Source organism: Littorina saxatilis, linkage group LG7 (assembly GCF_037325665.1).
Source record: "Littorina saxatilis isolate snail1 linkage group LG7, US_GU_Lsax_2.0, whole genome shotgun sequence".
Classification (NCBI taxonomy): Eukaryota; Metazoa; Mollusca; class Gastropoda; order Littorinimorpha; family Littorinidae; genus Littorina; species Littorina saxatilis.
Window position 1 is genome coordinate 58809401 of NC_090251.1, and position 25000 is coordinate 58834400.

A 25000-nucleotide genomic window follows, 5' to 3' on the forward strand; every position below is an offset into this window, starting at 1 on the left:
AAAAAGAGGAAAGAAAGAAACAAAAAATAAGGAGAGGAGGGCAGGGGGTGGGGTTGAGTTGATAATGCTCTGTGGAACATACAGACAGGCAAAAGCCGCCAGACCCCATCACAAACAGAACTCTACAATCCACAGGTGTTGCCCACACACACACACACACACACACACACACACAGAGAAGCCGTATATATAAATGTATATCTATATCTATAAATATATAGAGATATATGACAGTGTATTTTTCGCGTGGCTATAAATTGATTCGACCTTTTCACTTTTACAGTAAGGACAACTTACGGGTACATGCAAGGAAAGCCCACAATTTCTAAGGCGAACAACTCTGCAGAGTCTGCTGTGAAGGGCGACGGTAGTCTCCCTGTCACACTCGACCCCCTTTGAATGAACTTAAATCCCTCCCAGGTGGAATGGGAACAGCACGAAAATGATTCAGTGACCAAAACACCACAATCACCTTTGAAGGCGAAGTCCACTCAAACGGGATTGAGAATAACTGTTATGGCTTCTCGAAGGAAGGCCTGAACATACTGACACACCAATGCCGCTGGACCACATCACAAACAGAACTCTACAATCCACAGGTGTTGCCCACAAACACACACACACACACACACACACTCAAACACACACACACACACACACACACACACACACACAGAAGCCGTATATATGTTACAGTCAAAACGGGAAATCAGTCATTACGGGTAATGACTAAAAGTTTTAGTCATTTCCGGAAATGACTGATTTGATCAGTCATTACCGGAATTGCCTAAAATCTTTAGGCATTACCCGTAAATGACTAAACTTTGTGAATATTTTTTACCCTTATTGCCTGACTGCTAGTTCATGTTCAGTCATTACTGGTAATGTCTAGAGCATATTTTTAGTCATTTACGGGTAATGACTAAAGATTTTAGGCATTTCCAGTAATGACTGATCAAAACATTCATTTCCGGAAATGACTAAAAGGCGAGATAACAACACGTACACTCTTGCAACAAAACATGGGATTCTAAAAGGTTCGTATGAAAGGAGTGGGTTTGAACTATGTCCACAAAAACTCCTGGATACGGCAGACCTTAACTGTGACACAATCCTGAGCCTGCGAGAAACAATTATTCGCGGATCACAGAGTGGTGGGCAGGGTTATATCAAGTGCAACAGTGCAGGAACAAAAAAGTGTCGCACTAACAGGTGCAAGTGCTACAAATCAAAGATAAAATGCAACAGTCGCTGCCACCAAAGCCTGAACTGCCACAACAAATGAAATGTGTGTGTGTGCGTGTGTGTGTGTTTGTGTGTGTGTGTGTGTGTGTGTGTGTGTGTGTGTGTGTGTGTGTGTGTGTGTGTGTGTGATTTACTTCAATTTTCCATTGATTTATTCTATTTTACTCCAGATTTCTGTTCAATTTATCGAATGTGCATTTGTCATTACAGCGTCAAAGTGTGTGTTCAAGACGGTTTAGTTGCAAGGGGTATTGACAGGGGGAGGGAGAGAGAAAGAGAGAGAGAGAGAGAGACAGAGAGAGACAGAGACAGAGACAGAGAGAGAGAGACAGAGAGAGAGACAGACAGACAGGCAGAGAGACAGAGACAAAGAGAGAGAGAGAGAGGCACAGACAGAGAGAGACACAGACAAAGACAGAGAGAGAGATAGTTCCATTTTCTTTAAATTTCTGTTCATTTTATCTTTTCTTTATTCCAAATTTCTGTTCATTTTATCTAATGTGTATTTGAAATAAAAGATTGACAAATGTTTAACATCAGAGTTGCGAATAGATTGAGAGATTATGCGGTTCGGGGTTTGAGCGCTTTATGGCGAAGGGAGTGCGTTCTATATAGCATTTCTATTGGCCGATCTGAGAAGTACACGCATTTATTGCGCGTTTTATAGCAATTGGCTTTCGCACACACGGGTGCAACCTTCGTGTCTACCACTCTGTGTGTTTTATAGCCTTTACAACCAAATAAATTTAATGTGTTTTTGCTTTATTTTTGAATTATTACTAAGTTTAATATTGACTTATGTTAAATATTGTATGGAAACACAATATCATGCATAATTGGATAACAATTAGATGATTGTGGGGGAGCAAACTATGAAGACTCACAATTTTTGTAATAATGGGATTCATCTCAGAACATTTAGTTCATGTTCAGTCATTACTGGTAATGTCTAGAGCATATTTTTAGTCATTTACGGGTAATGACTAAAGATTTTAGGCATTTCCAGTAATGACTGATCAAAACCGTCATTTCCGGAAATGACTAAAACTTTTAGTCATTACCCGTAATGACTGATTTCCCGTTTTGACTGTAACATATATATATGTATATTTATATCTATAAATATATAGAGATAGGTGAGAGTGTATTTTTCGCGTGGCTATAAATTGATTCGACCTTTTCACTTTTACAGTAAGGACAACTTACGGGTGCAATCGTGACATTCTAAAAATAGTAACGTAGTAACGGGAATATGGATTGACGCCACACGAAGGAAGGGAGATAAACGCTGAAAACACTGGAGAAGATAAGGAAGAGTTACTGGGAAAAACCAAAATCGGTTCAGCGCTGCGCGCTGAGAGCACGTGTTGAAATATCTCATCGACCAGGTTGTGTCCAGGGTGTACCTGAATATGATCACCAAATTTGAAACAGATCCATCGAGAACCTTGGCCGCGCATCGCGCACAGACACACAGACAGACAGACAGACACTAGTCGTATATATATATAGATGTACTGCCCTTAAAAAAAAAGGCTTTCTGTCATTCGCACTGCGGGCGACCCGTGGCGAACCGCTCTGGGCAACTCGTCTCAGGTGCGTGTTGTACCGAGCGCGTGGAGTCAGCGTCGCTTGTCTCAGCTCGTAGCCTTGGCAGAAAAATACCGCGACGACACGGCAAGAATCCCCTACATGACGGATAATTAAGGAGGCAACGTAAAGGTCATCATGTGAAGACGGTCAGACACTAGGAGTTTCGAGGGAACTTTGCAGTTTTGTGAAACGGTTGAAACTTTTGTTTTCGTTTGCATGAAGAGTTTTATACACTTAATGATAAAGGAGTTACAGAAAAATGACATAATTAAAAAATTAAAAAAGAGAAACAAGGTAACTGTAAAAAATCAGTACGCAGAACACATGTTGGCAGGTTTTGCGAAGTTCATTCATTGAAGGCCTTCTTGCCAAACGAATCAGTGTCATTTTCATACACAGTAGGGGGGGCGGAGCGGGGGGGGGGGGTCGAGGTCGGGAGTACAAAGGAGATACACAAAAGTGTTGTACAATTACTGTTTTCTTTGTTAATCGATTCTGCACAACAATTATTTGATAAATGTACGAGGGTTAATAACACACATATTGTAACGGGAATCCATGCGTAAAAACTTTGAAGTACCAACATGAGGAATGTTGTACACAGAATAACTTTCTTTTCTTCGTTGAAAAGAATTTCACACACTGTGAATGATAAAGTCGGTCCAGAAAGGATGCACACTATGTAAAGGGAGATCAATGACAAGAGGGACAGAAAGGAGGCACAGCAGCAGCTTGTTATCGGATTGGACGATTTATTTTACTGTTTTGCATATACATACCATGTCGTACACATGTAACGGAAACCATGGAGTACAAGCTGACCTGATAGGTGTGCTCGTTAGAGGAAAGTAACGTTCAAGGCACGAAGCCGATATCCTTTTTAATGAGTAAAAAATCACAAGTTCTAGAACTTCAGTTCAAAAATATAACAACAAATTACTTTCAAAGTGGTGAATATTGTAATTTATAAATATAACATGACGCAGACCACCGTGGACTAACAGTTCCAGGGACAAGAAAGGCATTGCGAGCGAAACCGTTGGCGGCTTTGAAAGAAAGTCATATGTTGCTTTTTGAGATCAGGTATTCAAGTGTCTGAGCTCAACAACTAGATAGCTATTTTGACCGATATATGGCTCCAATAAAAACATCAACGTTCTGTTGGTAAGGTTAATTTAGTAGCCTTATCCCGCTGTTCGCACACAAGATAAATAGCACACAGCCATGGACACACAACCACAGGCGCACTCACTCACACACACACACACACATACACATACACACACACACACACCTGCTCCGCCTGGCGACTGGCATTATGGGGTTAGTGCTAGGACTGGTTGGTCCGGTGTCACTGAGAATAATGTGACTGGGTGAGACATGAAGCCTGTGCTGCGACTTCTGTCTTGTGTGTGGCGCACGTTAAATGTCAAAGCAGCACCGCCCTGATATCACCCTTCGTGGTGGACTGGGCGTTAAGCAAACAAACAAACAAACAAACACACGCACACACACACACACACACACACACACACACACACACACACACATAAACACATAAACACACACACACAAACACACACACACAACTATCACACACACGCACATACCCCCCCACCCCCCCACACACACACACACACATAGACACAGACACACTGTCCAGTAATCAGAAAGAGTGGGTGAGTCTCTTTACACCCGTCTGTCTACGCATGCGCGTGACTGAAAGGGAAGTGATTAGAGATTAGGCTACATGACTCAGGGCTTGTTTCGACGCGTCACCAACACTGACTGCTGCAAGTACGTGCCAAACCAAATGAGACAGAGCTATATATAGACTTGTACAAGATTACCTTGGAGCGCATTTAGTGACCACATCACTCAGTTTCACAATTCTATACCCCGTGTGTATCCTATTCAAGGCAGTTCTCTCCCGTCAAATGTAACCCAATATTTCCCAGTATTCCCCATGGAGTCCCACTTTCTGTTGTTATTATCTCAAAAGATCATCATTTGTGTAAAGTGGAACCCCCCTTTTAAGTCCACCCCCCCCCCTCCCCTATTTAAGACTCCTTCCACGTTAAGACCCTGTTATCTCGTTTTAACATAGAGGGGGGAATCGAGACGAGGGTCGTGGTGTGTGTGTGTGTGTGTGTGTGTGTGTGTAGAGCGATTCAGAGTAAACTACTGGACTGATCTTTATGAAATTTTTCATGAGAGTTCCTGGGTATGATATCCCCAGACGTGCTTTTTTCATTTTTTCGATAAATGTATTTGATGACGTCATATTCGGCATTTTGTAAAAGTTGAGGCGGCACTGTCACACCCTCATATTTCAATTAAATTGATTGAAATTTTGGCCAAACAATTTTTGACGAAGGCCGGACTTTGGCATTGCATTTCAGCTTGGAGGCTTAAAAATTAATTAATGACTTTGGTCATTAAAAATCTGAAAATTGTAATTAAAATTATTTTGATAAAAAACGATCCAAAATTACGTTTATCGTATTCTTCATCATTTTCTGATTCCAAAAACATATTATAAATATGTTATATTCGGATTAAAAACAAGCTCTGAAAATTAAAAATATAAAAATTATGATTAAAATAAATTTTCCGAAATCGATTTAAAAACACATCTTATTCCTTGTCCGTTCCTAATTCCAAAAACATATAGATATGATATGTTTGGATTAAAAACACGTTCAGAGATTTAAAAAGAATAGAGATATAGAAAAGCGTGCTATCCTCCTCAGCGCAACCGCTACCGCGCTTTTCTGGATTGTTAATTTCACTGCCTTTGCCACGATCGAGCGGTGGACAGACGATGCTACGAGTGTACGGTCTTGCGGAGAAAATGCAATGCGTTCAGTTTCATTCTGTGAGTTCGACTGAGCTTGACTAAATGTTGTATTTTCGCCTTACGCGACTTGTTTCATTATGTTCTGTCACAATCTCTGTGTACTTACCCCTATTTTAAGACGCTTTGGACTATGGGATTGCATTTCAGCTCCCAAGCTTAAACATTAATTTAATTGATAATTTGGTCATTATAAATCTGAAAGTTCTAATTAAAAATTAGTAATTGATCCAACAATTATCTCATCTTATTGTCTACCATCTCCCTTTCTCTCTCTTACACTCTCCATATCTCCCTCTCTCTCTCTCCCTATCTCCCTGTCTCCCTCTCCCTATCTCCCTATCTCCCTCTCTCTCTCTCTCTATCTCCCTATCTCCCTCTCTCTCTCCCTATCTCCCTCTCCCTCTCTCTCTCTCTTACATTCTCCCTATCTCCCTATCTCCCTCTCTCCCTCTCTCTCTCCCTCTCTCCCTGTCTCCCTCTCTCTCTCCCTATCTCCCTCTCTCTCTCTCTCTCTTACACTCTCCCTATCTCCCTCTCTCTCCCTGTCTCCCTCTCTCTCTCTCCCTATCTCCCTGTCTACCTCTCTCTCTTACACTCTCCCTATCTTCCTCTCTCTCTCTTTCCCTGTCTCCCTCTCTCTCTCTATCTCTCTCTCTCCCTATCTCCCTCTCTCTTACACTCTCCCTATCTCCCTCTCTCTCTCTTACACTCTCCCTATCTCCCTCTCTCTCTCTTACACTCTCCCTATCTCTCTATCTCCCTCTCTCTCTCTCTCTCTCTCTTACACTCTCCCTATCTCCCTCTTACACTCTCCCTATCTTTCTATCTCCCTCTCTCTCTCCCTCTCTCTCTCTCTCTCTCTTACACTCTCCCTATCTCCCTCTCTCTCTCTCTCTCTCCCTATCTCCCTCTTACACTCTCCCTATCTCCCTATCTCCCTCTCTCTCTCCCTATCTCCCTCTCTCTCCTATCTCCCTCTCTCTCTCTCTCTCTCCCTATCTCCCTATCTCCTCTCTCTCTTACACTCTCCCTGTCTCCCTCTCTCTCTCTCCCTATCTCCCTCTTACACTCTCCCTATCTCTCTATCTCCCTCTCTCTCTATCTCTCTCTTACACTCTCCCTATCTCCCTCTTACACTCTCCCTATCTTTCTATCTCCCTCTCTCTCTCCCTCTCTCTCTATCTCCCTCTTACACTCTCCCTATCTCCCTCTCTCTCTCCCTCTCTCCCTATCTCCCTCTTACACTCTCCCTATCTCCCTATCTCTCTCCCTCTCTCCCTATCTCCCTCTCTCTCCTATCTCCCTCTCTCTCCCTATCTCCCTCTCTCTCTTACACTCTCCCTGTCTCCCTCTCTCTCTCTCCTTTTCTCCCTCTTACACTCTCCCTATCTCCCTCTCTCTCTCCCTCTCTCTCTCTCTTACACTCTCCCTATCTCCCTCTCTCCCTATCTCCCTCTTACACTCTCCCTATCTCCCTCTCTCTCTCCCTCTCTCCCTATCTCCCTCTCTCTCTCCCTATCTCCCTATCTCCCTCTCTCTCTTACACTCTCCCTGTCTCCCTCTCTCTCTCTTACACTCTCCCTATCTCCCTCTCTCTCTCTTACACTCTCCCTATCTCCCTCTCTCTCTCGGCCTGTCTCTCTATCTCTCTCTCTCTCTCTCTCTCTCTCTCTCTCTCTCTCTCTCTCTCTCTCTCTCTCTCTCTCTCTCTCTCTCTCCCTCTCTCCCTCTCTCCCCCTCTCTCTCCCTCTCTCCCTCTCTCTCTCTCTCGTCAAAATTGGCCAGATAACAAACCAGTCTAACGTGACACGTACACACTGACTTGTTTGCCTAACACATAAAGGAAAAGGTGCGTGCCGGTTATGACTCCTAAATCAGCCATGCTATCTCGCTTAATCACTGCGGACAACTAAATAAATGGCCGATTGCTTTAAAGCTGTGCCGTTCGACGGTAATGAAAATTGATGTTGCATCACTTACATTTGAAGTACCTCTTGCAATTAGGCGTCACGTTTATCCTGCAGTTATTTATAGTTTAGATTTGAATCTTTATCAGTCTCTTGTCCGCTTAAAATAAGAAATGTACGTATCCTGCTTTCTGACGCCCACGGAATTATTTACACAACGACATTATTTACACAATTGGAGAGAGAAAACTCCACACCTCGAAAATAACGCAGGCGCCCGCAGAGAGGAACACACCCCGGCAAAGATATCATTATATAACGGGAAAAAATAAAGAACTAATAGCAAAATATACAAGGAAAATATTTGCAAGTCCATTTTTAGGACACTTGACCAAATACATCATTGATATCATGAACAAAATGAGAATACAACGAAGTTATTATTTCAAAGGACCAGTCTCAAAACAGACAAGAAAAATAGACATGTGCACGCGTGTCCTTTTTCCAGACCTTTGACCGATTTCTCATAATTATGTAAATCGCGCCAAGTGCAAATGAGGAAGCCGGGTTAGGTGAATGTAAACACGGTAGGTTTACACAGTCAAGGTCCCGGATGTTGGTTTACACAGTCAAGGTCCCGGATGTTGGTTTACACGGCGTGCATGGAGTGTCTTACAGCTGGATGAAAACTCGGTCCTGAAGACAACGTACCTTCACTTCATACTTCAGTTTTAACATCGAAAATCGAAAGCCAAATACTTGCTTGTCACGTTAGTCGTTAGTCGTTAGTCGTTACTCGTTAGTCGTTACTCGTTAGTCGTTACTCGTTTCGTGAGTCGTTAGTCGTGAGTCGTGAGTCGTGAGTCGTGAGTCGTTAGTGGTTAGTCGTTAGTCGTTATTCGTTATTCGTTATTCGTTATTCGTTATTCGTTATTCGTTACTCGTTAGTCGTTAGTCGTTAGTCGTTAGTCGTTAGTCGTTAGTCGTGAGTCGTTAGTCGTGAGTCGTGAGTTGTGAGTCGTGAGTCGTGAGTCGTTAGTCGTTAGTCGTTACTCGTTAGTCGTTAGTCGTTACTCGTTTCGTGAGTCGTTTCGTGAGTCGTGAGTCGTGAGTCGTGAGTCGTGAGTCGTTAGTCGTTAGTCGTTAGTCGTTAGTCGTTAGTCGTTAGTCGTTAGTCGTTAGTCGTTAGTCGTTAGTCGTTAGTCGTTAGTCGTTAGTCGTTACTCGTTAGTGGTTAGTCGTTAGTCGTTAGTCGTTAGTCTTAGATGAACACCGAGAAATATGAATTGAATAGATAAAGAAAGATCAAAAGAAAGAAGCAAACAAACGAACAAAGCAGGGGCGGACGAGGGGCGGACGAGGGGCGGACGAGGGGCGGACGAGGGGCGGACGAGGGGCGGACGAGGGGCGGACGAGGGGCGGACGAGGGGGGGACGAGGGGCGGACGAGGGGCGGACGAGGGGGGGACGAGGGGCGGACGAGGGGCGGACGAGGGGGGGACGAGGGGCGGACGAGGGGCGGACGAGGGGCGGACGAGGGGGGGACGAGGGGCGGACGAGGGGCGGACGAGGGGCGGACGAGGGGGGGGGGGGTGGACAGGGTGCACGTGCACCCCCCCTCCAGCCAAAAAAAAATAAATTGGAAAGCTGATTCTATGACCATTATAAGTTCAAATGGCACCAGATGGCACCATTTTGCTTCTTTGAGCCTACATTTTTTCCGGGGGGGCATGCCCCCGGACCCCCTAGCAAATTCGGGCGCTTCGCGCCCATCACATTCACTTTCGATTCAAAGTGCACCCCCCTTACAAAGCAACTGATCCGCCCCTGCAAAGGAACAAAGAAAAATAAAAAAATAAAAATTAAACAAAGAAACATAGAAACAAAGAAAAACTAAGAAAATTAATCGATCAACAAATCAATAAATCAATTAATCCTGAGCCTTCGGTATCGTCTTAGCTATGATTTACTTCTAGATCGCACTGACACGTCACAATCAAACGATATCGAGTGTGGGGTTAAGGTCAAGGTAACCGGCAGCACACTTCTAGGGTTTATCACGAATACCGATTTAAACGGATAATGACTAACCCATTTTTTTTTTATTTCAATTTTTTCAGGCGAAGTTGACAAAAATGAAAATGAATAAGTACAGAATGTATGATATGATTAGACACAATAACATACATTGGCAGAGTAATTATACACAATGTAAAATGTAAAACATGAAAATATTATTGGTTAAATAAATTGTTATACATTGCCCATTTTAGAGTAAAATTATGTTCCCTCATTTCAATTTGATGTACATATCGGTCAACTTTATATTGGTAATTGATATGACTAACCCATTTTTTTGTCAAGCGGTAAATCCGGTGCTCACTCATTGAAAAGATACGGGCATGCAGATAGCGGAAATTCCGACGTGCTATTTGATGAAAAACACCAAGCTCGGATTACACGTTCTGAAGTAGGCTATTCTTCGCCGGCTAAGTGATAGATTTTGTGGGAGTATTTGTCTAAGATCTTATTTTCAAACTTAGCCGTGTGTGTGTGTGTGTGTGTGTGTGTGTGTGTGTGTGTGTGTGTGTGTGTGTGTGTGTCAGTGTGACGTGTGTGTGGCGTGTGTGTGTGTGCGTGGCGTGTGTGTGTGTGTGTGTGCGTGGCGCGTGTGTGTGTGTGTGTGGCGTGTGTGTGTGCGTGGCGTGTGTGTGTGTGGCGTGTGTGTGTGTGTGGCGTGTGTGTGTGTAGCGTGTGTGTGGCGTGTGTGTGTGTGTGGCGTGTGTGTGTGTGGCGTGTGTGTGTGCGTGGCGTGTGTATGTGTGGCGTGTGTGTGTGCATGGCGTGTGTGTGTGGCGTGTGTGTGTGTGTGTGTGTTTGTGTGTGTGTGTGTCTATGTGGGTGTGTGTGTGTTTGTGTCTATCTCGGCCCGTATGTTTGCCTCGCTCTGTTATATGTACATGCACACGTTTCTGAATGCTGATCATTCTGGATTTGACTCGATCATTCTGAATGCTGATCATTCTGGATTTGACTCGATCATTCTGAATGCTGATCATTCTGGATTTGACTCGATCATTCTGAATGCTGATCATTCTGGATTTGACTCGATCATTCTGAATGCTTATCATTGTGGATTTGACTCGATCATTCTGAATGCTGATCATTCTGGATTTGACTCGATCATTCTGAATGCTGATCATTCTGGATTTGACTCGATCATTCTGAATGCTGATCATTCTGGATTTGACTCGATCATTCTGAATGCTGATCATTCTGGATTTGACTCGATCATTCTGAATGCTGATCATTCTGGATTTGACTCGATCATTCTGAATGCTGATCATTCTGGATTTGACGATTTTTTCATTCGAAGCTCACTTTTGTGTTGGGTGAATTTAGCGATACGCTCACTCCAGAGATGGTCACGTGACTCCTGTGAGAATTCTGCAATCCACAAAGTGACATAGAAATCTGAAATGTTTCCTTTCTCCATCATAACAACTTGGACTGCGCTGACATTGACACGACGCGCTTCACACACCCATGCTTCTGGTTTTTTTTTTTAACTAACATGGGTGAGGGGGAAGGTGTGGGGGATGTTGCAGAGGGGGGGGGGGACGAGTTCATTTACACAGCATAGGTATACGTATATTGGCTGAGTGTTCAAAGTCAAAGCAATATAATTATGTTGAGTGGAAAAAACACCTGTATTGTGCCCCAGTCCAAGGTACGCAACCGATTTGTACTGCTGATACTATGCGATGTTTGACATCAAACTGTTGACGCTGATACTATGCGATGTTTGACATCAAACTGTTGACGCTGATTTGGTGACGTCATTTTAAAGGCATGATCCTTCTCGTGAAAACAGTGCGGGTCACGATTCTTTTTCGGTTTTTACATTGGATAACACAATCCTTTCACTCCATCACATTACATTGGATAAGACAATCCTTTCACTCCATCACATTACATTGGATAACGCAATCCTTTCACTCCATCACATTACATTGGATAACACAATCCTTTCACTCCATCACATTACATTGGATAAGACAATCCTTTCACTCCATCACATTACATTGGATAACGCAATCCTTTCACTCCATCACATTACATTGAATAAGACAATCCTTTCACTCCATCACATTACATTGGATAACACAATCCTTTCACTCCATCACATTACATTGGATAACGCAATCCTTTCACTCCATCACATTACATTGGATAACGCAATCCTTTCACTCCGTCACATTACATTGGATAAGACAATCCTTTCACTCCATCACATTACATTGGATAACACAATCCTTTCACTCCATCACATTACATTGGATAACACAATCCTTTCACTCCATCACATTACATTGGATAACACAATCCTTCATTACATTGGAAAAGACAATCCTTTCACTCCATCACATTCCAAAAATCAACACACTACTGCTGTCCGTGTTGAGTTGACATTTTTTGATGAATTGATTTTTGAAAAAGCTTCTGATTGCATTCACACCACTGAGCACAGAGAGCACCAAGGCTCAGTGTAAATTGTTGGTATGTGACCAAGTGGAGGGATGGTATGTGACCAAGTGGAGGGATGGTATGTGACCAAGTGGAGGGATGGTATGTGACCAAGTGGAGGGATGGTATGTGACCAAGTGGAGGGATGGTATGTGACCAAGTGGAGGGATGGTATGTGACCAAGTGGAGGGATGGTATGTGACCGAGTGGAGGGATGGTATGTGACCAAGTGGAGGGATGGTATGTGACCAAGTGGAGGGATGGTATGTGACCAAGTGGAGGGATGGTATGTGACCAAGTGGAGGGATGGTATGTGACCAAGTGGAGGGATGGTATGTGACCAAGTGGAGGGATGGTATGTGACCAAGTGGAGGGATGGTATGTGACCAAGTGGAGGGATGGTATGTGACCAAGTGGAGGGATGGTATGTGACCAAGTGGAGGGATGGTATGTGACCGAGTGGAGGGATGGTATGTGACCAAGTGGAGGGATGGTATGTGACCAAGTGGAGGGATGGTATGTGACCAAGTGGAGGGATGGTATGTGACCAAGTGGAGGGATGGTATGTGACCAAGTGGAGGGATGGTCTTATCTGAGATGGTGAGCCAACCAGTTCACACCGGGAGGGGTGTGCCTTTAAGCTTGAAATGGCTCTTTTTGCTGTCAGGCCAAAGCAGTACACTTCGTGTCAAAGCACAAAAACAGAACCCTTTGAAAGGAAGACGGAGAAAAAAGCTGCAAAGGGAATATCTGTTGAGGTGTTAAAGCACGTTCGTTCCACTCGTGTGTTGATGAGACTCGGGGCACTAGAGCGGGGGGGGGGGGGGGGGGGTCAACACTCATCACTCGTGTGTTGATGAGACTCGTGTGTTGATGAGACTCGTGTGTTGATGAGACTCGGGGCACTAGAGAGGGGGGGGGGTCAACACTCATCACTCGTGTGTTGATGAGACTCGTGTGTTGATGAGACTCGTGTGTTGATGAGACTCGGGGCACTAGAGAGGGGGGGGGGGGTCAACACTCATCACTCGTGTGTTGATGAGACTCGGGGCACTAGAGAGGGGGGGGGGAGGGGGGGTCAACACTCATCACTTCACTTGGCGCACCAGCCCTTAGTTTCAAGACCAGCGTGTGTGAACGTTTGACGTGACCTGCTCTGAAGTCCTGTTTTGTCGTTACTTACGTGGTCCGCATCTTCCTCTACGGTGTGCGTTGGATGGTTTGTTTTCCCCGAAATGTTATGTCAGTAGCTGTTGGCTCTCGGCTTCTAATGTCGCCGAATCGTTTAATCTGAACCTCATTTAGAACTAGGGATTAAATCATTCAAGTCCAGATCACAAAAAATAGTTTAAATTAGATTCACGTCAGCACCTTCTTTTCTACTGCGCATGCGCTCTACACCTGCATAAGTAGACAAAACACAAGAGATACGCAATATAGCAAACGAAAACAACATGTTGATAGAGTATCAGTTTGGCTTTCTCCTTGTACAGTGTGCTACCAATATGTTCAATTTACTACGATACATTAAATTGTAATATAGTATACTATAATGTACTATATTGTAATATAGTATACTATAATGTACTATACTACTGTATAATATAGTACTTAATTGTACTTTAGTATACTACAATACTTTTACTATCGTACACTATAGTATACTACAGTATTTGTACTATAGTATACTTTAATACTGTTTTGTACCTGGGCGCAGCCAAACACAAGAGACAGATTTACAAATCGTCTGAGCCATGATTTGTTTGTTGAGAATGTAAACTAAGGCGGCTTTACTATGAGTTTGATTTTTTTTTTTTTCCCCGGGGCCTCTTTGTGTTTGAAATAAACGTATATCAAGAGGGGGCGGGTGTAGAGGGGAGGGGGGGGGGGGCGCGACAACAATTGACATGTGCACCTTGCTGAAGGGATCAATCGAGTGCAGAGAACGTAGAGCTGTCTGTACAAAGCACAAAACACCAGGCTTGCGGATTCACTGAAAAGTTACCTTCCCGAAATGGAGGGGGAAATCCAAGCCACAAATATATTTTTTTTACAAATTTTCTGACACACACACACACACACACACACACACAGACACACACACACAGACAGTCACCAGACCAGTTCAACATGGCTCCAACACCGCCACCGTGAACCAATGAACTCCAGCACACCTTGGATGTGCGCGACTGACTCAGTGTGCATAAACTGATTAAACACACCCCCATACGCACATATAGACAGACGGACATACACACCTTTACAAACAAACACACACACATACACTTACGCACACGCACAAACACACAACCACCCACCCACTCTCTCTCTCTCTCTCTCGCTCTCTCTCTCTCTCTCTCTCTCTCTCTCTCTCTTTCTCTCTTATACAAACAGACACACACACACACACACACACACACACACACACACACACACACATGTACATACGCACGCATGTACGCACGCACACACACACAGACACACACACACACACACATACACACACACACACACACACACACACATGTACATACGCACGCATGTACGCACGCACACACCCACACACACACACACACACACACACACACACACACACACACACACATTGACTCACACAAATCTCATACACACAAAACTGGCACATGGCACTCATACGCACATACACGGTTGGCCAAGTGGTAAGGCGTCCGCCCCGTGATCGGGAGGTCGTGGGTTAGAACCCAGGCCGGGTCATACCTAAGACTTTAAAATTGGCAATCTAGTGGCTGCTCCGCCTGGCGTCTGGCATTATGGGGTTAGTGCATGCTAGGACGGGTTGGTCCGGTGTCAGAATAATGTGACTGGGTGAGACATGAAGCCTGTGCTGCGACTTCTGCCTTGTGTGTGGCGCACGTTATATCTCAAAGCAGCACCGCCCTGATAATTATGGCCCTTCGTGGTCGGCTGGGCGTTAAGCAAACAAACAAATACGCACATAGACAGACGGACACACACACCTTTACAAACAAACACATAGGGGAAGGGCTCCTAATATGGACCGGCTCCTAATATGGACCACCACAAACTAACGGCGCTAGAGCGCTCAAAAAAGTTTTATTCGCTGTATTCACCCTCTCTGGATAACTTGCACATGTCAAAACAGTTGCAGAAACACAAATCTCAAAACCGTTAGGCTTTTTCTCTTTTTTCACTTTTGGCAGCGTTCACTCTAAATTTGCCGCCTAAAACGGACTCGTTTCTGTCTGCAGCCAAAGCTTTTATCAAACAAAAATGGTTATATATGACAGCTAAAACCGTATTTGTTACATTTTAGCAGTGTTGACCCCGAGTTTCTACTGCAAACAAAAAATAATAGCAAAATCTCAAAGTATGTGCGAGTCCCCGAATATGGACCACCTTCAACAAATCGAAGAAAATAAAAGCTAAAGGCTATTTTCATTAATTCATTAAGAAGCTTGCTGGTAATAACCTATAACTAGCCCTCGAGATTTAAAAAAAATGCAACGAAAAGTCTTCTTTTCGTGGAAGTTGATAATTTCACTTATTCTCACTCTGTTTTTGATAAGCTTCTTTAGTTTCCTGCTGTGCTTCAAATAATGCTCTCATCAACCCGAAACGGATCAATCTAAAGCATATTTTAATTAGGCTGACTTGTACACTAAGTTGTATCATGTTATTTTGAAATATAGGGGGCCCTTTACAGTGATTCGTGAAGGCCGCTTCACTGGTCCATATTAGGCGCCCAGGCTCCTAATATGGACCCTTTGTGATTTTTTCTGTATTTAATTTTTGCTGAATGTGTATCAAAGCTATTTTACTCTAATTAGGCCTAACGGTTAACCTAAGAAAGAAGGACTACCAAACACAAAATGAAACTTCTTTGCAAGAAAACAAGCTATTTATCAGCATGAAACAAAAAGTGGTCCATATTAGGAGCCCTTCCCCTATACACACTCATACACACACAAACATACACACAAACTCATGCACACACACATTCACACACACACACACACTCTTTCTCCCTCTCTCTCAGTCTTTCTTACACACACATACACACACACACACACACACACACACACACACACACACACACACGCACACACACACACACGAGTACAGACTCATGCACGCGCACACACACACACACACACACACACACACACACACACACACACACACACACACACACACAATGTCACACACACACACACACACACACACACACACTCTTTCTCCCTCTCTCTCAGTCTTTCTTACATACACACGCGCACACACACACACACACACACACACACACACACACACACACACACACACACACACACATACACACACACACACACACTGTCACACACACACACACACACACACACACACACTAACACTCAACACATGTGCACAAAATGAACACACACACACACACACACACACACACACACACACACACACACACACACACACACCGCGCGAGAGAAAAAGACTACAGGGAGGCATGACGTCATGGTGCATTAATGATTGACGTCAAAGACTTTTGACCGTGACGTAATCTTCTTACGCGAGCTTTATCCATAGTCTTGGATAACCACACAGAAATAGACTTGGAAACTACAGAATTTCTACCCGTCCAAAGCGGCCTTGGGTGGCATTTGCTCAAAAAATGGGGGCGCCTATTGCACCCACCGTATTTTTGTTAGTATGGTCCCAATTTTTGGTGAACTTCCATCTTCAACTGTAGCCCGTAGCCGGGCACAAAGAATCCTTCTTTATCATGTATTATCGATATGAAAATTTCTCAAGTCGATTACAGTATAGCGTTCGTGGGATACCTCCAGCTTCGCTGGGATAAACAATATGACTGTACATATCGATCGATTTTTAGTGAGAATTCCTTTTATTTGTTACGACTGAACACACACCAACATGCATTCTTTTGTAGTCTCGACCAGCCGCCTAGATATGAGGTTTAGTTGGACTCTGACCTCACGTGGCTCAAAGAAGGGACATCCAATGTTCAATCGATACATTATTCATTATAGCGTTGATATAAACTAACAAAGAAATTGTGAGTTTTTTGTCGGTTGAAAGGCTACAGAGGTGGTATTGTCTGGAGAGTGGCATGTTCTCATACACAAATAATTATGATAATTAATGATAACATGCATCCTCCGCTCAGTCCATTGGATCACGTGAGTCCAGTGTGGGAGATAATTATGTACATCGGAAGGCTATTTCGGACGAACATGACTCGTTGGGTCACGACACCCGAACAATGGGTCACGACACCCGAACAATGGTCCCTTCGTCTACGTCGTGTGGCTTGCCAATAAGAAGGCTTATCTGGCTGGCTCTTAGTCACGTTATGAGATGCGAAACAGACAGGATCGTGTATACCCGACAGTCAGTTATCTGACGAGTGTTTAGCGAAGAATAGTTAGGATTCTGTTTACACTGTATACACCCGACAGTGAGTTACATGACGAGTGTTTAGCGGAGAATAGTTAGAATTCTGTTTACACTGTATACCCCCGACAGTGAGTTACTTGACGAGTGTTTAGCGAAGAATAGTTAGGATTCTGTTTACACTGTATACACCCGACAGTGAGTTACTTGACGAGTGTTTAGCGGAGAATAGTTAGGATTCTGTTTACACTGTATACACCCGACAGTCAGTTACTTGACGAGTGTTTAGCGGAGAATAGTTAGGATTCTGTTTAAACTGTATACACCCGACAGTCAGTTACTTGACGAGTGTTTAGCGGATGATAGTTAGGATTCTTTTTAAATCGTGCGGTTTGCGAATAAGAAAGCGCTGTATACACCCGACTGTCAGTTACTTGACGAGTGTTTAGCGGAGAATAGTTAGGATTCTTTTTAAATCGTGCGGTTTGCAAATAAGAAAGCGCTGTAAACACCCGACAGTCAGTTACTTGACGAGTGTTTAGCGGAGAATAGTTAGGATTCTGTTTAAACTGTATACACCCGACAGTCAGTTACTTGACGAGTGTTTAGCGGATGATAGTTCGGATTCTTTTTAAATCGTGCGGTTTGCGAAGTTGCTTGACGAGTGTTTAGCGGAGAATAGTTAGGATTCTTTTTAAATCGTGCGGTTTGCAAATAAGAAAGCGCTGTAAACACCCGACAGTCAGTTACTTGACGAGTGTTTAGCGGAGAATAGTTAGGATTCTGTTTAAACTGTATACACCCGACAGTCAGTTACTTGACGAGTGTTTAGCGGAGAATAGTTAGGATTCTGTTTAAACTGTATACACCCGACAGTCAGTTACTTGACGAGTGTTTAGCGGATGATAGTTAGGATTCTTTTTAAATCGTGCGGTTTGCGAATAAGAAAGCGCTGTATACACCCGACAGTCAGTTACTTGACGAGTGTTTAGCGGAGAATAGTAATGATTGTTTTAAAATCGTGCGGTTTGCGAATAAGAAAGCGCTGTATACACCCGACAGTCAGTTACTTGACGAGATGTTAGCAGGGAATAATTATGATTGCTTGCTCAGGTTGCTGGATGTCAGTAATCTGCCTGTAATAATGTGTGCGTGTGTTTGTGTAATAATATGTGCGTATGTTTGTGTAATAATGTGTGCGTATGTTTGTGTAATAATGTGTGCGTATGTTTGTGTAATAATGTGTGCGTATGTTTGTGTAATAATGTGTGCGTATGTTTGTAAGTATGTTTTTGTGTACTTGGGGTCAGAGTGGTTGGTTGACGAGGAGAAAAGAGGAGACACAGCTTAATGACACACGATACCTAATGGACGCATGTCCGTGGGACAGAAGCATCATCCTCGGCGGTAACACACTTGCGCTCGGAAGCGAGAGGTTGCGTGTTCGATCCTGGGTCAGGCCGCAATTTTCTCCCCCCTTTCCTAACCTAGGTGGTGGGTTCAAGTGCTAGTCTTTCGGATGAGACGAAAAACCGAGGTCCCTTCGTGTTCACTACATTGGGGTGTGCACGTTAAAGATCCCACGATTGACAAAAGGGTCTTTCCTGGCAAAATTGTATGGGCATAGATAAAAAATGTCCACCAAATACCCGTTTGACTTGGAATAATAGGCCGTGAAAGGTGAAGGCTCGCCTAACAGGCTTGAGGTTTACTGGCCGATGTGAATGCGTTATATATTGTGTGTAAAAAATGTCTGTTTGTCTGTCTGTCTGTAAAAAATTCCATTTCAAACGGCAGAAATTAATATGTAAAGCGCGGAGAGCACAGTTAATTGTGGTTCGCGCTATATAAGCTCTTCATCATAATAATAACACACCAGGTAACACACCAGGTAACACAACCCCGTCGCGATATAACCTTGGGTTGAAAACGACGTTAAACACCAAATAAATAAATAAATAAATAAAGGTAACACAACAGGCAACACGTCAGGTAACACAACAGGTAACACAACAGGTAACACGTCAGGTAACACAACAGGTAACACAACAGGTAACACAACAGGTAACACGTCAGGTAACACAACAAGTAACACGTCAGGTAACACGTCAGGTAACACGTCAGGTAACACGTCAGGTAACACAACAGGTAATACAACAGGTAACACGTCAGGTAACACAATAGGTGACACAACAGGTAACACAACAGGTAACACAACAGGTAACACGTCAGGTAACACAACAGGTAACACGTCAGGTAACACAACAGGTAACACAACAGGTAACACGTCAGGTAACACAACAGGTAACACAACAGGTAACACGTCAGGTAACACAACAGGTAACACAACAGGTAACATTACAGGTAACACGCTAGGTAACACGCTAGGTAACACAACAGGTAACACATCTAGGTAACACAACAGGTAACACAACAGGTAACACGTCAGGTGTAACAATTGTGCAGCAGTAATCTGTCACGTCCTCTCTTTGTGAAGTGACATAAAACTACTCGTCTGTCTGATGGTTTGTTCGTATTGTTGTCTGTCTGTCTGTTTGCATGTGTGCTGACCTGTCTTTACACCCCCGGTATAGGGGTGTGTATAGGTTTCGGTCGATGTGTTTGTTTGTTTGTTTGTTTGTTTGTTTGTTTGTGTGTTTGTTTGTTTGTTTGTTTGTTTGTTTGTTTGTTTGTGTGTTTGTTTGTGTTCGCAAGTAGATCTCAAGAATGAACGGACCGATCGTCACCAAACTTGGTGAACAGGTTCTATACATTCCTGAGACGGTCCTTACAAAAATTGGGACCAGTCAAACACACGGTTAGGGAGTTATTGGTGGATTTTGGTTTTTTGGGGGGATCAACTACGGCATAACTCTTCCTTATCTTCTCCATGTTTTCAGCGTTTACCTCCCTTCCTTCGTATGGTGCACTATAGTATGAGGGGGCATCTTCGGATATTCCCGGCGTTCTGTTACTAGCAGTCCGTACAGTGTCAACAAGCCACACAGCAGTCCGTGCAGTGTCAACAAGCCACAGAGCAGTCCGTACAGTGTCAACAAGCCACAGAGCAGTCCGTGCAGTGTCAACAAGCCACAGAGCAGTCCGTGCAGTGTCAACAAGCCACAGAGCAGTCCGTGCAGTGTCAACAAGCCACAGAGCAGTCCGTACAGTGTCAACAAGCCACAGAGCAGTCCGTGCAGTGTCAACAAGCCACAGAGCAGTCCGTGCAGTGTCAACAAGCCACAGAGCAGTCCGTGCAGTGTCAACAAGCCACACAGCAGTCCGTGCAGTGTCAACAAGCCACAGAGCAGTCCGTACAGTGTCAACAAGCCACAGGGCAGTCCGTACAGTGTCAACAAGCCACAGAGCAGTCCGTACAGTGTCAACAAGCCACAGGGCAGTCCGTACAGTGTCAACAAGCCACAGAGCAGTCCGTGCAGTGTCAACAAGCCACAGGGCAGTCCGTGCAGTGTCAACAAGCCACAGAGCAGTCCGTACAGTGTCAACAAGCCACAGGGCAGTCCGTACAGTGTCAACAAGCCACAGAGCAGTCCGTGCAGTGTCAACAAGCCACAGGGCAGTCCGTACAGTGTCAACAAGCCACAGGGCAGTCCGTGCAGTGTCAACAAGCCACAGGGCAGTCCGTGCAGTGTCAACAAGCCACAGGGCAGTCCGTACAGTGTCAACAAGCCACAGAGCAGTCCGTGCAGTGTCAATAAGCCACAGAGCAGTCCGTACAGTGTCAACAAGCCACACAGCAGTCCGTGCAGTGTCAACAAGCCACAGAGCAGTCCGTACAGTGTCAACAAGCCACAGAGCAGTCCGTACAGTGTCAACCAGCCACACAGCAGTCCGTGCAGTGTCAACAAGCCACAGAGCAGTCCGTACAGTGTCAACAAGCCACAGAGCAGTCCGTGCAGTGTCAACAAGCCACACAGCAGTCCGTGCAGTGTCAACAAGCCACACAGCAGTCCGTGCAGTGTCAACAAGCCACAGAGCAGTCCGTACAGTGTCAACAAGCCACACAGCAGTCCGTGCAGTGTCAACAAGCCACAGAGCAGTCCGTGCAGTGTCAACAAGCCACAGAGCAGTCCGTACAGTGTCAACAAGCCACACAGCAGTCCGTGCAGTGTCAACAAGCCACACAGCAGTCCGTACAGTGTCAACAAGCCACAGAGCAGTCCGTACAGTGTCAACAAGCCACAGAGCAGTCCGTGCAGTGTCAACAAGCCACAGAGCAGTCCGTGCAGTGTCAACAAGCCACAGAGCAGTCCGTGCAGTGTCAACAAGCCACACAGCAGTCCGTACAGTGTCAACAAGCCACAGAGCAGTCCGTGCAGTGTCAACAAGCCACAGAGCAGTCCGTACAGTGTCAACAAGCCACAGAGCAGTCCGTACAGTGTCAACAAGCCACAGAGCAGTCCGTGCAGTGTCAACAAGCCACAGAGCAGTCCGTACAGTGTCAACAAGCCACAGAGCAGTCCGTGCAGTGTCAACAAGCCACAGAACAGTCCGTGCAGTGTCAACAAGCCACAGAGCAGTCCGTGCAGTGTCAACAAGCCACAGAGCAGTCCGTACAGTGTCAACAAGCCACAGAGCAGTCCGTGCAGTGTCAACAAGCCACAGAGCAGTCCGTACAGTGTCAACAAGCCACAGAGCAGTCCGTGCAGTGTCAACAAGCCACAGAGCAGTCCGTACAGTGTCAACAAGCCACACAGCAGTCCGTACAGTGTCAACAAGCCACAGAGCAGTCCGTACAGTGTCAACAAGCCACAGAGCAGTCCGTGCAGTGTCAACAAGCCACAGAGCAGTCCGTACAGTGTCAACAAGCCACAGAGCAGTCCGTGCAGTGTCAACAAGCCACACAGCAGTCCGTACAGTGTCAACAAGCCACAGAGCAGTCCGTACAGTGTCAACAAGCCACAGAGCAGTCCGTACAGTGTCAACAAGCCACAGAGCAGTCCGTACAGTGTCAACAAGCCACAGAGCAGTCCGTACAGTGTCAACAAGCCACAGAGCAGTCCGTACAGTGTCAACAAGCCACACAGCAGTCCGTGCAGTGTCAACAAGCCACAGAGCAGTCCGTACAGTGTCAACAAGCCACAGAGCAGTCCGTGCAGTGTCAACAAGCCACAGAGCAGTCCGTGCAGTGTCAACAAGCCACAGAGCAGTCCGTACAGTGTCAACAAGCCACACAGCAGTCCGTACAGTGTCAACAAGCCACACAGCAGTCCGTACAGTGTCAACAAGCCACACAGCAGTCCGTGCAGTGTCAACAAGCCACAGAGCAGTCCGTGCAGTGTCAACAAGCCACACAGCAGTCCGTACAGTGTCAACAAGCCACACAGCAGTCCGTGCAGTGTCAACAAGCCACACAGCAGTCCGTACAGTGTCAACAAGCCACACAGCAGTCCGTGCAGTGTCAACAAGCCACACAGCAGTCCGTACAGTGTCAACAAGCCACAGAGCAGTCCGTACAGTGTCAACAAGCCACACAGCAGTCCGTACAGTGTCAACAAGCCACACAGCAGTCCGTGCAGTGTCAACAAGCCACAGAGCAGTCCGTGCAGTGTCAACAAGCCACAGAGCAGTCCGTGCAGTGTCAACAAGCCACAGAGCAGTCCGTGCAGTGTCAACAAGCCACAGAGCAGTCCGTGCAGTGTCAACAAGCCACAGAGCAGTCCGTACAGTGTCAACAAGCCACAGAGCAGTCCGTGCAGTGTCAACAAGCCACAGAGCAGTCCGTGCAGTGTCAACAAGCCACACAGCAGTCCGTGCAGTGTCAACAAGCCACAGAGCAGTCCGTGCAGTGTCAACAAGCCACACAGCAGTCCGTGCAGTGTCAACAAGCCACAGAGCAGTCCGTGCAGTGTCAACAAGCCACACAGCAGTCCGTGCAGTGTCAACAAGCCACAGAGCAGTCCGTGCAGTGTCAACAAGCCACAGAGCAGTCCGTGCAGTGTCAACAAGCCACAGAGCAGTCCGTACAGTGTCAACAAGCCACACAGCAGTCCGTGCAGTGTCAACAAGCCACAGAGCAGTCCGTACAGTGTCAACAAGCCACAGAGCAGTCCGTACAGTGTCAACAAGCCACAGAGCAGTCCGTGCAGTGTCAACAAGCCACACAGCAGTCCGTGCAGTGTCAACAAGCCACAGAGCAGTCCGTGCAGTGTCAACAAGCCACAGAGCAGTCCGTACAGTGTCAACAAGCCACACAGCAGTCCGTGCAGTGTCAACAAGCCACAGAGCAGTCCGTACAGTGTCAACAAGCCACAGAGCAGTCCGTGCAGTGTCAACAAACCACACAGCAGTCCGTGCAGTGTCAACAAGCCACAGAGCAGTCCGTACAGTGTCAACAAGCCACACAGCAGTCCGTGCAGTGTCAACAAGCCACAGGGCAGTCCGTACAGTGTCAACAAGCCACAGAGCAGTCCGTACAGTGTCAACAAGCCACACAGCAGTCCGTGCAGTGTCAACAAGCCACACAGCAGTCCGTGCAGTGTCAACAAGCCACAGAGCAGTCCGTACAGTGTCAACAAGCCACAGGGCAGTCCGTACAGTGTCAACAAGCCACAGAGCAGTCCGTGCAGTGTCAACAAGCCACACAGCAGTCCGTGCAGTGTCAACAAGCCACACAGCAGTCCGTGCAGTGTCAACAAGCCACACAGCAGTCCGTGCAGTGTCAACAAGCCACAGAGCAGTCCGTGCAGTGTCAACAAGCCACACAGCAGTCCGTACAGTGTCAACAAGCCACAGAGCAGTCCGTACAGTGTCAACAAGCCACAGAGCAGTCCGTGCAGTGTCAACAAGCCACACAGCAGTCCGTACAGTGTCAACAAGCCACACAGCAGTCCGTACAGTGTCAACAAGCCACAGAGCAGTCCGTGCAGTGTCAACAAGCCACAGAGCAGTCCGTACAGTGTCAACAAGCCACAGAGCAGTCCGTACAGTGTCAACAAGCCACACAGCAGTCCGTGCAGTGTCAACAAGCCACAGAGCAGTCCGTGCAGTGTCAACAAGCCACAGAGCAGTCCGTACAGTGTCAACAAGCCACAGAGCAGTCCGTGCAGTGTCAACAAGCCACACAGCAGTCCGTGCAGTGTCAACAAGCCACAGAGCAGTCCGTACAGTGTCAACAAGCCACACAGCAGTCCGTGCAGTGTCAACAAGCCACACAGCAGTCCGTGCAGTGTCAACAAGCCACAGAGCAGTCCGTACAGTGTCAACAAGCCACAGAGCAGTCCGTACAGTGTCAACAAGCCACAGAGCAGTCCGTGCAGTGTCAACAAGCCACACAGCAGTCCGTGCAGTGTCAACAAGCCACAGAGCAGTCCGTGCAGTGTCAACAAGCCACACAGCAGTCCGTACAGTGTCAACAAGCCACAGAGCAGTCCGTGCAGTGTCAACAAGCCACAGAGCAGTCCGTGCAGTGTCAACAAGCCACAGAGCAGTCCGTGCAGTGTCAA

The 25000-nt window shown here is 45.7% G+C and overlaps 2 protein-coding genes across 2 annotated transcripts in view; one reads left to right on the plus strand and one right to left on the minus strand.

The window, feature by feature from the left end:
* The window catches only part of LOC138971909 (uncharacterized), a gene marked incomplete at its 5' end in the record, with an annotated part of 71769 nt that overhangs the window by 39269 nt on the left and 7500 nt on the right, over positions 1–25000 (minus strand).
* The window catches only part of LOC138972009 (nascent polypeptide-associated complex subunit alpha, muscle-specific form-like), a 10935-nt gene continuing 196 nt past the window's right edge, over positions 14262–25000 (plus strand). Inside the window, exons 1-3 of the mRNA XM_070344851.1 lie at positions 14262–14281; positions 20513–21125; positions 21195–25000. The exon at positions 21195–25000 is cut by the window's right edge and continues 196 nt beyond it. Coding sequence (XP_070200952.1) covers positions 14262–14281; positions 20513–21125; positions 21195–25000 — 4439 coding nt within the window. The remainder of the gene's footprint in view (positions 14282–20512; positions 21126–21194) is intronic.